The following is a 12343-nucleotide window of genomic DNA, read 5'->3' as shown; positions in this document are numbered from 1 at the left end:
CTCGTTATAGCGTTAAATTTTGCCACTGGTTTACAGAAATTCGAAAGCCACCCAGTGTTGTCGTTAGTTTGAGAGGCAGCAAGAGGTGAGGATGTAGGACAGCACATGCAACCGTACACTTTTAGGAGCGGAAGCTATTGATCGATGACTGAATTAATGACAACAGATAAGTACACTGTGCAAAACAATTAAAGCACCACGTCTTCGAAACCCCATAATTGTCTCCCGTTGCAACGCAGAACTTTGAAATTTGACTCAAAGTTGCCTATAACCCTCTTCTGAATAGTGCAAGAGCGTGGCGCCCTGTGACGTCACCATCGGGCTTGGCGACGCTTCAAACAGCACGGTGTCGACACATGCGAAAAAAAGCCACAGCCCAGAAGTTCATGTGAACTGTAAGGTGGGTTAATAATGTCACATTGGCACCAAATTTTACCGCAAATATGCCACTGCGGATGTTTCACACGATGAGAAGGTCGTACCAGTCCCTCTTACCCACATTTCACCTCTTGTTTTGGCACCTATGCGACGGAGGTCAGAACCGAGACATCCAGCGTTGAAATCACGCGGTATTCATATGACTGGAGGAGGAAAAGGTTTCAGACAGATCGCGGTTCAGAATAAACTCGGAAAAGCCTTAGGGGGTGGCATAAAGGACGTCAGTGGAACCACACCTTCCCTTGGCTCATTGATTTCCAAGCATTTCGCGGTCGAAAACGACAGTTCACAGTGCGACGCGAAAGAGAAAGACGTTCTTGACAACGCTCGACACTGCTGCCACTCCCTGGACCTTTCAATCCTACTCTGTGGATATCGTTGGGCTGCAAACCCTCTTGAACGTGATCTGAACCCTTTGGAGTGCAGTGCGACAGCAACATTTGCTCTGATACACGGAGTAGAACCACTATGGACCGTTAAAAATCATTCGTCTAAATTTAAACGTGATCCTGGACAGCAAATGGTGTTTATGCTTTTTCAGCCCTCCTGTGTCTTGATAAAGAGGGGTGAGGGAGGAGGGAAGCAACATGAACATGTGAATGAACAAAACGGCAAAAAGGCCCTCTAGCACCCCCTCCCGCCACCCCCCCCCCCAACGCTCCCCCCCCCCTCCCACACATTTGTCAACACCCTCTGTGACATCCACGAAACATCGTTGAGCACGATAGAAATGTACGAGGGCTATTGGGAAAGTAAGGAACGATAGGTCGCGAAATGGAAACCACTGTGAAAATCCGATTAGGCTTTTCGCAGATGTTTTGGGCAGTGTCTCTAGTATGCCCGTCGATCGCATCAAGACGCTCTTTTCAGTTGTGAGCGCACTGTGACCGAGTAAAGGTGCCTAGAACAACAATGTCTCCCGCCAAGTAGGAGGGCCCGCTGAGAGGCTACGCCTTATTGAATGCAGCCCACCTAACACAACTGCCACGCACTTCCTTCCTCATGGCAATTCTCAGCCGCACACTGCAGGGGCAGTGAAGACGCCTGCACCCTGCACCCTTTTCGATGGGAAGTGTTCGATAACTCACAACACAGCCTTAATTGGCTCGTCCTGAGTGTCATCTCTGTTCACATGGAACGTTGGATACGAAGACAACATTTGGACGCAGGCTACGCGCTATAGACCAGCATAGAGAATTATCGGAAAGCACAGGCGGCTGCCTACTATGACGATGGTGTTGTAAATTTGGTATAACGCTCCAACACATGTCTAAGTCGAAGCGGTGACTATGTAGAGAAGTACCTGGAGGGTGTAGCTAAATGTGCAAAGAAAATAGTTTTTATTTTCACTGTGGTTTTCATTTCGTGACCGATCGTTCTTTACTTTCCGAACAACCCTTGTATCGGTTTTCTTATGACTTGAGGAGGAAAACATTTCGGACAGATCGCCGTTCAGAAGAAATTCGGAAAAGCCTTAGGGGATTGCATGAAGGACGTCAGTGGAACCACACCTTCCCTTGGCTCATTGTTTTCCAAGCATTTCAGCGGTCGGAAACGACAGTCCACAGCACGACGTGCAACAGGAAGACATTCTTGACAACGCTCGACACGGATACCTCTCCCTGGACCTTTCAATCCTACTCTATGGATATTGTCGGGCTGCAACCCTCTTGAACGTGATCTGAACGCTTTGGAGTGCAGTGCGACCGCAACATTTGCTCTGCTACACGGAACCACTATGGACCGTTAAAAATCATTCGTCGAAATTTAAACCTGATTCTGGGCAGCAAATGTTGTTTATGCTTTTTCAGCCCTCCTGTGCCTTGATAAAGAGGGGGGGAGGAGGGAAGCAACATGAACATGTGAATGAACAAAACGGCAAAAAGGCCCTCTAGCACCCCCTCCCCCGCCCACCGCTCTCTCCCCCCTCCCCCCCCCCCCCGCTCTCCTCCCCCCCCCACCCTCCCCCACATAACACAACTGCCACGCACTTCCTTCTTCATGGCAATTCTCAGCCGCACTCTGCAGGGGCAGTGAAGACACTCCTGCACCGTTTTCGATGGGAAGTGTCCGATCACTCACAACACAGCCCTAAGTGGCTTATCCTGAGTGTCATCTCTGTTCACATGAAACGCTGGATACGAAGGCAACACTTGGACGCAGGCTATGCGCTATAGACCAGCGAAGAGAATTATCGGAAAGCACAGGCGGCTGCCTTCTATGACGATGGTGTTGTAAATTTGGTATAACGCTCCGACAAATGTCTAAGTCGGAGCGGGAGCGATGTAGAGAAGTACCTCGAAGGTGTAGCTAAATGTGCAAAGACAACAGTTTTGATTTTCACTGTGGTTTCCACTTCGCGACTGATCGTTCCTTACTTTCCAAACAACCCTCGTATGTGTTAGGAACTTCGAAGCCAGTTCTGCCTGGCGGCTGCTCTAGTGCCTTGTTGTTGTTGTGGTAAGGAAGGCAAACCCCACCCATCTGGTGTCGAAGGGGTTACCTAAACCTCAGGCGCTGGAGTAGCCGCCCGGTTAATGTGGCGTAGAATTATCTGAAGGTACGTTTCGAACGTGATCAAAAAATGGTGTCTGAGTGGAATTGAGAGTGTTGCCGAGGTGGGGGTAGGGTCTTAGAGGGACCATAAGCTGTTTAATTCACACACGTGTTAATGTTGCACTCCAGTGCGATCACGCCGCAGGAGGGTGGAAAACAGGAGGGTTGAAAAAGCATGAGTACCATTTGCTGCTTCGGATCACGTTCATATTTCGTCAAATGGTTTGGAACGGTTCCTAGCGACTCCATCCTGTCCGCGAGAGCAAAGATTTCGGTCCAGTTGTACTCCAAAGGCGTTCAGTAACGTTCAGTGGTGTTATGGTCCCACAATTCCCTTAGAGAAGAGTTGAAACGTCCGAGGGTTGTCAGCAGTGTCAAAGGTTATCAAGAACATCCTTCTGTTGCTCATCGAACTGCGAACAGTCGTTTTTGACTGCGAAATGTGTTGGTGTCAACGCCTCAGGGAAAGGGATGGTTTCATTGACTCCCTTCATGCTACCCCCTAAAGCCTTTTCATGTCGATTCTGACCGGCGGTGTATCTCAAACGTTTTCCTCGGTCACTCATAAGAAAACCGCGTGATTTCAACGCTGGGTGTCGCGGTTCTGACTTTCATCGTAGAGATGTCAGAAGAAGCAATGAAATGTGGGTAATAGGGGCTGTGACGACTTTCTCATGATGTGACATGTCTACGTTGTCGTTGGGCAGAGCTGTTGTGAAATTTGGTGCCAATGTGACATCAGTAACCCACCTTACAGCTCACTGGAACTTCCAAGCTATAGCCTTTCTTCCGGATGTATCGATTACCTTGCTGTTCGAAGGGTTGCACCCCCTCCTCCCCGTCCCCCCACACCACCAACCCCCTTGCACCAGTACAGAGGAATGCGATACGATATTGCAGTACCCGTATTGTTCAGAAGTACGATGCGAAGTCCCCTAGAACATGGAAAATTAAAATACCCTATCCTGAGAAAATCAACATGGGCTCTGCAAAAAGCATTCTTGTGAAACTCAACTCGCTCTGTTATTCTATGAGATCCAGAAGCCATTAGGTAAGAGCATCCGAGTTGATATTGCTCGTCGTAACTTCCCGAGGGCGTACGATTTACTTTCGGACTAGCGTCTTGTCAAGAGAGATAAGCTCTCAGGGTATATCAGATTTATATATATATCGTATTGAGGACTTACTTGTAGATAGAACTCAGTGCTTAGTTCTTTACGGTGAGAAACTGTCATATGTAATGAAAACTATGGGGTATCGAAAGGCAGTGTTATAAGAACCGATAACGTTAAGAGTTACGTGAGGGTATTCACAAATGATGCTGTCGTACGCGGGGAAGTTGCAAAGCCAGATATGTATAGTGAAATGCAGGAAGTCCTGCAAAAATTGACGCTTGATGCACGCACTATTGATTTGAAACTTGTTCCTAACCAGTCGGGATTAAAACTGAGTACTAATGTCGATAATTACAATATTCCATAAAACCAATTTCATTACTGAATAAAATTTTCACTCTGCAGCCGAGTGTGCATTGATATGAAACTTTCTGGCAGATTAAAACTGTGTGCCAGACCGAGACTCGAACTAAGGATCTTTCTGCCTTTCGCGGACAAGTGCTCTACTGACTGAGCTATCCAAGCACGACTCACGACCAATCCTCACAGCTTCAATTCTGCCAGTATCTCGTCTCCTGCCTTCCAAACTTCACAGAGGCTTTTCTGTGAACCTTGCAGAACTAGCACTCCTGGAATAAAGGATACTGCGGAGACATGGCTTAGCCACAGCCTGGGGGGGTGTTTCCAGAATGAGATTTTCACTCTGCACCGGAATGTGCGCTGATATGAATCTTCCTGGCAGATTAAAACTGTGTGCCGGACCGAGATTCGAACTCGGGATCTTTGCCTTTCGCGGGCAAGTGCTCTACCGGATGAGCTACCCAAGTACGACTCACGACACGTCCTCATAGCTTCAATTCTGCCCGTACCTCGTCTCCTACCTTCCAAACTTCACAAAAGCTCTTCTGCGAACCTTGCACAACTAGCACTTCTTTCTTCCTGGAGGGCTAGTTCTGCAAGATTCGCAGAAGAGCTTTTGTGAAGTTTGGAAGGTAGGAGACGAGGTACTGGCAGAACTGAAGCTGTGAGGACGGGTCATGAGTCGTGTTTGTGTAGCTCAGCCGGTAGAGTACTTGCCCGCGAAAGGCAAAGGTCCCGAGTTCGAGTCTCGGACTAGCACACAGTTTTAATCTGCCAGGAAGTTTAAATTTCATTATTCATCATTCAAGTTGACTTTAACTTGACAAGTGGTGCGCTATGCTGCGACAAAAATCTTCGCTTCCTTCCCCAACAGTACAAACTGTCTGAAAAGTATGACGTTAACTTGAAACTGAAAATGTTTCCTATTGTCATTCTTGTCATTCCAATATGAATTTTTAATTTAGAAATCTATAGCGTATACACAGCAAAAGAACGGACTTCTGAGTAATCACGGCTGTAAATTAGTTTTCGTTATCTTAAAGCTCATCTGTAAGTGGGTAGGATTTAGCCACACATACACTTTAGGACGAAAAAAAAAGGATGGACCACGAAGTGATGATCCAAACGGGACGTAAATCGGTAGATATGATTACATGTGAAGACAAACAACTTATTTTAATTTCAGAAAAACTGGACGATTTATTCAAGAGTAACAGCTCCACAGATTGAGGAAGTCAGTAACACCTTGGCCCAGCTCTGCCACTTTTGCAAGCAGTTATGCGGTTTGGCATTGATTGAGAGAGTAGTAGGATGACCCCCTCAGGGACATCGAACCAAACTCTGTCCAATTGGCGCGTTAGATCTTCAAAATCCTGAACTTGTTGGGGGGCCCTACCCATAATGCTTTGAACGTTCTCAACTGGGGAGAGATTCGGTGAGTTTCGTGGCCAACGTAGGGTTTGGCAAGAACCAAAACAAGCATTAGAAACTCTCTCCGTGTGCGGGCGGGCATTTTCTTGCTGAAATGTAAGCCTCGGATGTTTTGCAATGAAATGCAACAAAACGGGGCGTAGAATATCGTCGACATACCGCTGTGTGGATGACAAACAAGGGGGCCCTTCTATGAAAAGAAATGGCACCCCAGACCATCACTCCTGGGTGTCGGGATTTATGGCAGGTGACAATCATGTTGGTAACCCACCTCCCTTTGGAGCGTCTTCGCTAGTCATCGGGGCACATTTAGAAGCGGGGCCCATTACTAGAGACAGTTCTGCTCCAGTCAGTGAGATTCCACGCCCCGATATCCGATCAAAAGGTGTCTGGAGACGCCCTGGACAGCGGTGGGATACCAACCTAACAGTTGCCCGCCATACGCCCCGACAACAAGGAGTAATGGTGTGGGGTGCCATTTCTTTTCATAGTAGGATCCCTTTGCTTGTCATCTGCGGCACCCTTACAACATAGCAATACGTAGAAAATTTTATACGCCCCATATTATTTCCCTTAATGAAAAGCCATCCTGGACTTCATTTCAACAAAATATTGCCCGCCCGCACACAGCGAGAGTTTCTACTACTTGTGTTCGTGCTTGCCAAATCCTACCTTGGCCAGCAAGATCGCCTGATCTCTTCCCAACTGAGATCGTTCGAAGCGTTTTGGGCAGGGTCCTCCAAACAGCTCGGGATTGTGATGATCTAACGCAGCAATTGGGCAGAATTTGGCCCTATATCCCTCAAGAGGACATTCAAAAACTCTATCAATCAATGTCAATCGCAATAACTCCTTGCATGAGGGACAGAGGTAGAGAAACGCGTTATTGATTGCTCAACTTGTGAAGCTCTTTCTCTTGAATAAATCCTCCAGTTTTTCTAAGATTTTAATCATTTGTTTGTCTGTACATGCAGATCATATCTACCGATTTCATTATGGTACGTCGTTTTTTTTTGTATTAGAGGGTAAAAATTAATTCCCGTAAATAGTATGTATAATAATTCATGTATCACATAACTAAAAGTCGCGTAAATGATCCATAGAACATATAACTAACTGAAACTAGTTTATAGCTTTTTACGAAGACGATAATTGCAACATATATAAAACTGCCGTAGTTGCTTTCTCTGGTGCATGAAAATTATATATTATATTACCTATCGATGTTGAGTGATACGGTTCAAATGTACGCCATTTGCTCGGCGTCTCACTTTTTTTCATACCACGTAAGACAACAAATAAAGAAACGAAATATGTCTCATCTTATGAGACTACTTACAAATAGCCTACTTGAGCGTAAGATATACAATGCGGAACAGAATTAAGGAATCGCTTTTTCGAAATCCCAAAACTGGTTTCTGTTACGGCGTCTAAGTTTGAAATTTGTCTCTAATGTTATTACAACCTTCCTCTGTAATAGTGCAAAAGTGTGGGACCATGCGACGTCACCCTCGACTTCGGCGACGCTTCAAACAACAAGGTGTCGATACGTGCGAAAAAAAGGCTACAGCTTGGAAGTTCCAGTGAGCTGTAAGGTGGGCTATCGATGTCACATTGGCACCAAATTTCACAACAGCTCTACCCAACGACAACGTGGACATGTCACATGATGAGAAAGTCGTCACAGCCTCTATTACCCACATTTCATCCCTTCTTCTGACATCTCTGCGATGAAGGTCAGAACCGCGACACCCAGCGTCGTAATCACGAGATTTTCTTATGGGTGCCCGAGGAAAGCGTTTGAGATACACCGCCACTCATAATCGACACGAAAAAGCTTCAGAGGATGGCATAAAGGACGTAAAAGTAACCACCCCTTACCGGGGGACGTTGATAACCACACATTTGGCGGTCTAAAACGACAGTTCGCAATGCGATTAGCAACAGGAAGATGTCCTTGATAGCCTTAGACACTGCTGACACCTGCGGACGTTTCAATCCTTCTCTAAGAACGTTGTGGGGCTACGTCCCCATTGTGAACGTGATCGCTACCCGTTGGAGTACAGCGCGGCCGAAATTTTTGCTCTCGTGTACAGGATGCACGTGCTAGGACCGTTCAGAACCATTCGAAATTTAAACTTGATATGAAGCAGGATATGGGACTTACACCTTTTTAACCCCTCTGTGTGAATAAAACGACAAAGGTTCCCTCTAAAATCGTCCCACCTCCAGTTCGGCAACACCCTCAGTTTCACCTTCAGAAATTTCGACACCAAATCAACCCGGCGGCTGCTCCAGCGCCTGAGAGTAAGGTGACTCCTTCGACCTCCATTGGGGTGCGGTTTGCCTACCTGAAGGCGCTAGAGCAGTCGCTAGGCTGAATTGGTGTCGAAGCTTCTGACAGGTACATTTGTATCGCGCTCAACAAAGTTTCGTTGGTGTCACCGAGGGTGTTCCCGAACAGGGGGTATGGGTCTTAGAGGGACACTGCTGTTTTATTCACACACATGCTAATGTTGCATTCCCGTGTGATCACAGTACAGGAGGGCGGAAAGCAGGAGCGCTGAAAAAGCGTAAGTACTCTTTGCTGCTGTGGATCACGTTTAAATTCAGCCGAATGGTTTTGAACGGTCCCTAGTGGTTCCATCATGTACACGAGAGCAACATATACGATCGCGCTGCACTCCAAAGGAGTGCGGTCACGTTGAGTGAGGATGCAACCCCACGATGTCCTTAGAGAAAGACTGAAACGTCCGAGAGTGCCAGCAGCGTCAAAGGTTGTCAAGAATATCTTCCAGCTGCTCATCGGAATGCGAACTATCGTTTCGACCGCGAGTTGTGTGGGAATCGACGCCCCAGGGAAAGGGGTGGTACCACTGACGTGCTCTCTGCCATGCCCTGCGGCTTTTCCGTGTCGATACTGAGCGTCAGTGTATATCAAACGTTTTCCTCGCCACCCATAGAAAGACTCCGTGATTTCAACGCTTTGTGTCGCGGTTCTGACATTCATCGCAGAGATGTCAAATGAAGGGGTGAAATCTGGGTAATGGGGGCTGCGACGACCTACTCATCGTGTGACACGCCCGCAGTGCCGTTGGACAAAATTGCAGTGAAATTTCCTGCCAATAGGACATTAATAATCCACTTTGTAGCTCACATGAAGTTCTGAGCTGCGGTCTTTTTTTCGCACGCGTCGACCCCTTGCTGTTTGAAGTGTCGTCGAGCCCGAGGGGGACGTCGCTGGGTGCCACGCTTTTGCGCCACTGCCGAAGAAGGCTGTAAGCAGCTCTGAGCAGAATTTATATCTTATGCGTTGCAATGGGAGACAATTACGTACTTCCGAAGATTTAATCGTTTACTTTTGTTGTCAGTCTACATTTGTAGTTCGATCCTCTTAAATGATTGATATCTAGTGCACGGTGCTACTCGATGGGTGCTGCCTAGGTTGTCCCCTCACCGTGGATATAATATTGGTCTGAGACTGCTTATACAATAAAAAAAGATGCTGAAAATGTTGGAAACAACGACGGAAGATGTCGAGATGGAACACGATCACCGAGCGAAGTGGCGCAGTGGTTAGCACACTGGAATCGCATTCGGGAGGACGATGGTTCAAACCCTCCTCCGGCTATCCAGATTTAGGTTCTTCCTGATTTCCCTATATCACTCCAGGCAAAATCCAGGATGGTTACTTTGAAAGGGCACGGCCGATTTGCCCCGCCATACTTGACACGACCTGAGATTGTGCTCCGTTCCTAATGATCTCGATTTCGACGGGACGTTAAACGCAGTCTTTCTTTCTTCCATGGAAAGTAATCTTCACTGGTCGGTAATGAAATGTATATACATATAAAAGGAAAATAAAACAGTAACGTTTTGTTGTCCGAACGATGAAATCCACGGGCGGACCTGAAATAGGAATCATTACAAAACAGGAAACGAAAGTTATTAGTAAAATATAAAATCCAAAATCTGCAAATGTAGCCGGCCGGGGTGGCCGAGTGGTTCTAGACGCTGCAGTCTGGAACCGCACGACCGCTACGGTCGCAGGTTCGAATTCTGCCTCGGGCATGGATGTCTGTGATGTCCTTAGGTTAGTTAGGTTTAAGTAGTTCTAAGTTCTAGGGGACTGATGATCTCAGAAGTTAAGTCCCATAGTGCTCAGAGCCTTTTTTTTGCAAACGTAATGAAGATAAAATAGAAATTCAACACCACATCTATCCATCTACAGATAAACACATGCTGCGTCACAAAAAAATGAAGACTCAAAAGTAATTGGCATTTGTAAAGAAAATATTGAAAACAGAGCAAAAATTGAAAGCACTCGCAAACCTACTGGCAAGCGAATCGCAGTCATTATGGAAATAATCGAACTTTTTGACTTGGCGGTGAATGAAATATGCGTGAAAGTTGTAGGTGAAATAAGAAGCACAGCGAAAGAAGTAAATACCAACAGCTGTAGGAATCTTGCGAAACGTTCAGTTGTAAGATAAGAAAAAGAATGAGCACGATGATTTGCAACTACAAAAACGTTTACGGGACTGTGCAAAGAGCTACCGAGATATAGAAAGCAACGCTGCTAAAGCCACTGTGATAGAGGCGAATCTTTTCAGAAGCAGCAGAAAGTCTCGGAAATTTTGAGTTTCAAAAGGAGCTGATGGACAGTTGACGGCAAAAGTGAGTAGGCAGGTAGTGGCAGGGCGGCCGAGTGACAATCGCGCCTGATTGTGCAGATCGACAGCCAAGGTCGACAATTGTACACTGTACCGTCGCCAACACAACTTTGGCAACAGCTGAGTCGATGCCAGTGCAGCTTCAAACCGCGAAAAGACAGCACCGAATTCACTGATGGCAGAAACCACTCACGACCACTTCTGATTAAAAGAGTTTCATTTTCTTTTCTCGGATGCCCTTAAACTAGTAGTCTCATGAGAGTCACACAGCTGACATCAGAAATGGACAGATGCGAAATTTCGATTTAGAAGTCACTGGATAGCTAAATATTTGAGACATTTGGAATAATCAACAAGTCCAAAGCACAGAGGACGTTTGGAATAATCAGCAAGTCCAAAGCACAGCGCAACAGGACTGAGATAATCGTCGGTTAAAACACGAAAAAAAAAACCTATAGCACGTGGTGGTAGACTGTGTTTAACGAAACTTATTTACAAGCTCCTGGTCAATTGCAATTTTTCAGCCACGCGTTAAAAAATGTCAAAAGACTACCTTCTTTAGTATATGAGAAATAAGACGCATGAACTATTGTGCAGAGTAATACATGGATATGATATTGCAACCACAGGTTATGGAACGATGCTGTCACACTTTGAACGACCAGTATCACAGATTTTTGCACAATTTTGCTGACCTTTTAGTATTAGAGAAATAAGTGACCATTAAAATTTTTCTACCTGTAGTGAAGAGCATAGAACTGTTTCATTTCGTTCCTGCAAGGCTATGCATTTGCAGAATATGGAGTAAAAATTCGAATTCCAGTTTCTAAACATTTTGAATGTCCACCGCTAACAAGCTGATAATTTTGAACACAAGCCGCAGAGATATAGGACATCAAGTTAGATGATAATGCGAGCGACTTTTAACGCAAATCTTGGTAATAAATAAATTTGCTTCATATCTATGGCAGCCACGAATATTATATTCAAAGCTAGCTGTTCTACAAAACGGTAGAACATTTTAACTACTGCACTGTAAATGTGCAATTTACATTGAACTTGGGTACCATAGCAAAAGTTAGTTGTAAAAAAGCAGAGGGCACAACTCCCTGCAGGCTGAAAACTGTACCCAGCAAAGATTTCTACAGCAATTCAGCCTGAGAAGCTACGGAGAGTAAGGAGCTGTGCGTGCTCACCTGTTGCATGGTGGCGGCTTCTCGGCAGACACGGACGGTTGCGGCTGGGGCAGCAGCAGGAGCAGCAGCACCAGCGGCATCATAACCACGACCTCTCGGTAGGCACGCATCTTCTCAACTGGCTCAGCCGCTCGAGCGCCTGAGGGTCGTAGCATTACGTCAGGAGCCCGGCCTTCCCATTGGTCGCCTACCTCGGACGAGCCTCCAGCGTCACGCGCTCCTATTGGTGCGCGAGACGAACACTCCCTCGTGACGTATCTCGCGGTGTCGCAACGGGGAAAGGCACAATTCGGCGAAGCTGAGCCTAGTAGATCGGCGCACGCCTTATGCCTGCGCCTACGTGATCGCGCAACCTCCGCCGCTGCCCGAAAAGATGCGTCTTGACCGGAATCCTCCCGAGTGGAGTCTCGATGCAATATAGTAGGCGACGCACTGTCACTTCCTTAAAAAAAACATGCTGCAATCGTTTCCTTTCGATCTCACGTCAGTAGTGCTAGCGGGACGCTTCTTTCCCGGATCTCTTTATTTCTTGTCATCCTGATATTTCAGTTATAATGTCCGAAATTACCTCCAC

General features: G+C 46.4%; 1 protein-coding gene across 3 annotated transcripts in view; it reads right to left on the bottom strand.

The window, feature by feature from the left end:
* The window catches only part of LOC124556695 (trehalase-like), a 244806-nt gene extending 232930 nt beyond the window's left edge, over positions 1–11876 (bottom strand). For all 3 annotated transcript variants that reach the window (XR_006968663.1, XM_047130670.1, XM_047130671.1), the window contains exon 1: positions 11770–11876. Coding sequence is in view for 2 of the 3 variants with exons in the window: in XM_047130670.1 (XP_046986626.1) it covers positions 11770–11852 (83 nt within the window). In the remaining variant the exon portion in view is untranslated. The remainder of the gene's footprint in view (positions 1–11769) is intronic.
* Between the last annotated feature and the right edge of the window lie 467 nt (positions 11877–12343).

This window comes from Schistocerca americana, chromosome X (genome assembly GCF_021461395.2).
Source record: "Schistocerca americana isolate TAMUIC-IGC-003095 chromosome X, iqSchAmer2.1, whole genome shotgun sequence".
In the NCBI taxonomy this organism is placed as follows: domain Eukaryota; kingdom Metazoa; phylum Arthropoda; class Insecta; order Orthoptera; family Acrididae; genus Schistocerca; species Schistocerca americana.
Note: the sequence above shows the minus strand (reverse complement) of the source record. Positions and strands in the feature narration are given on the sequence as shown.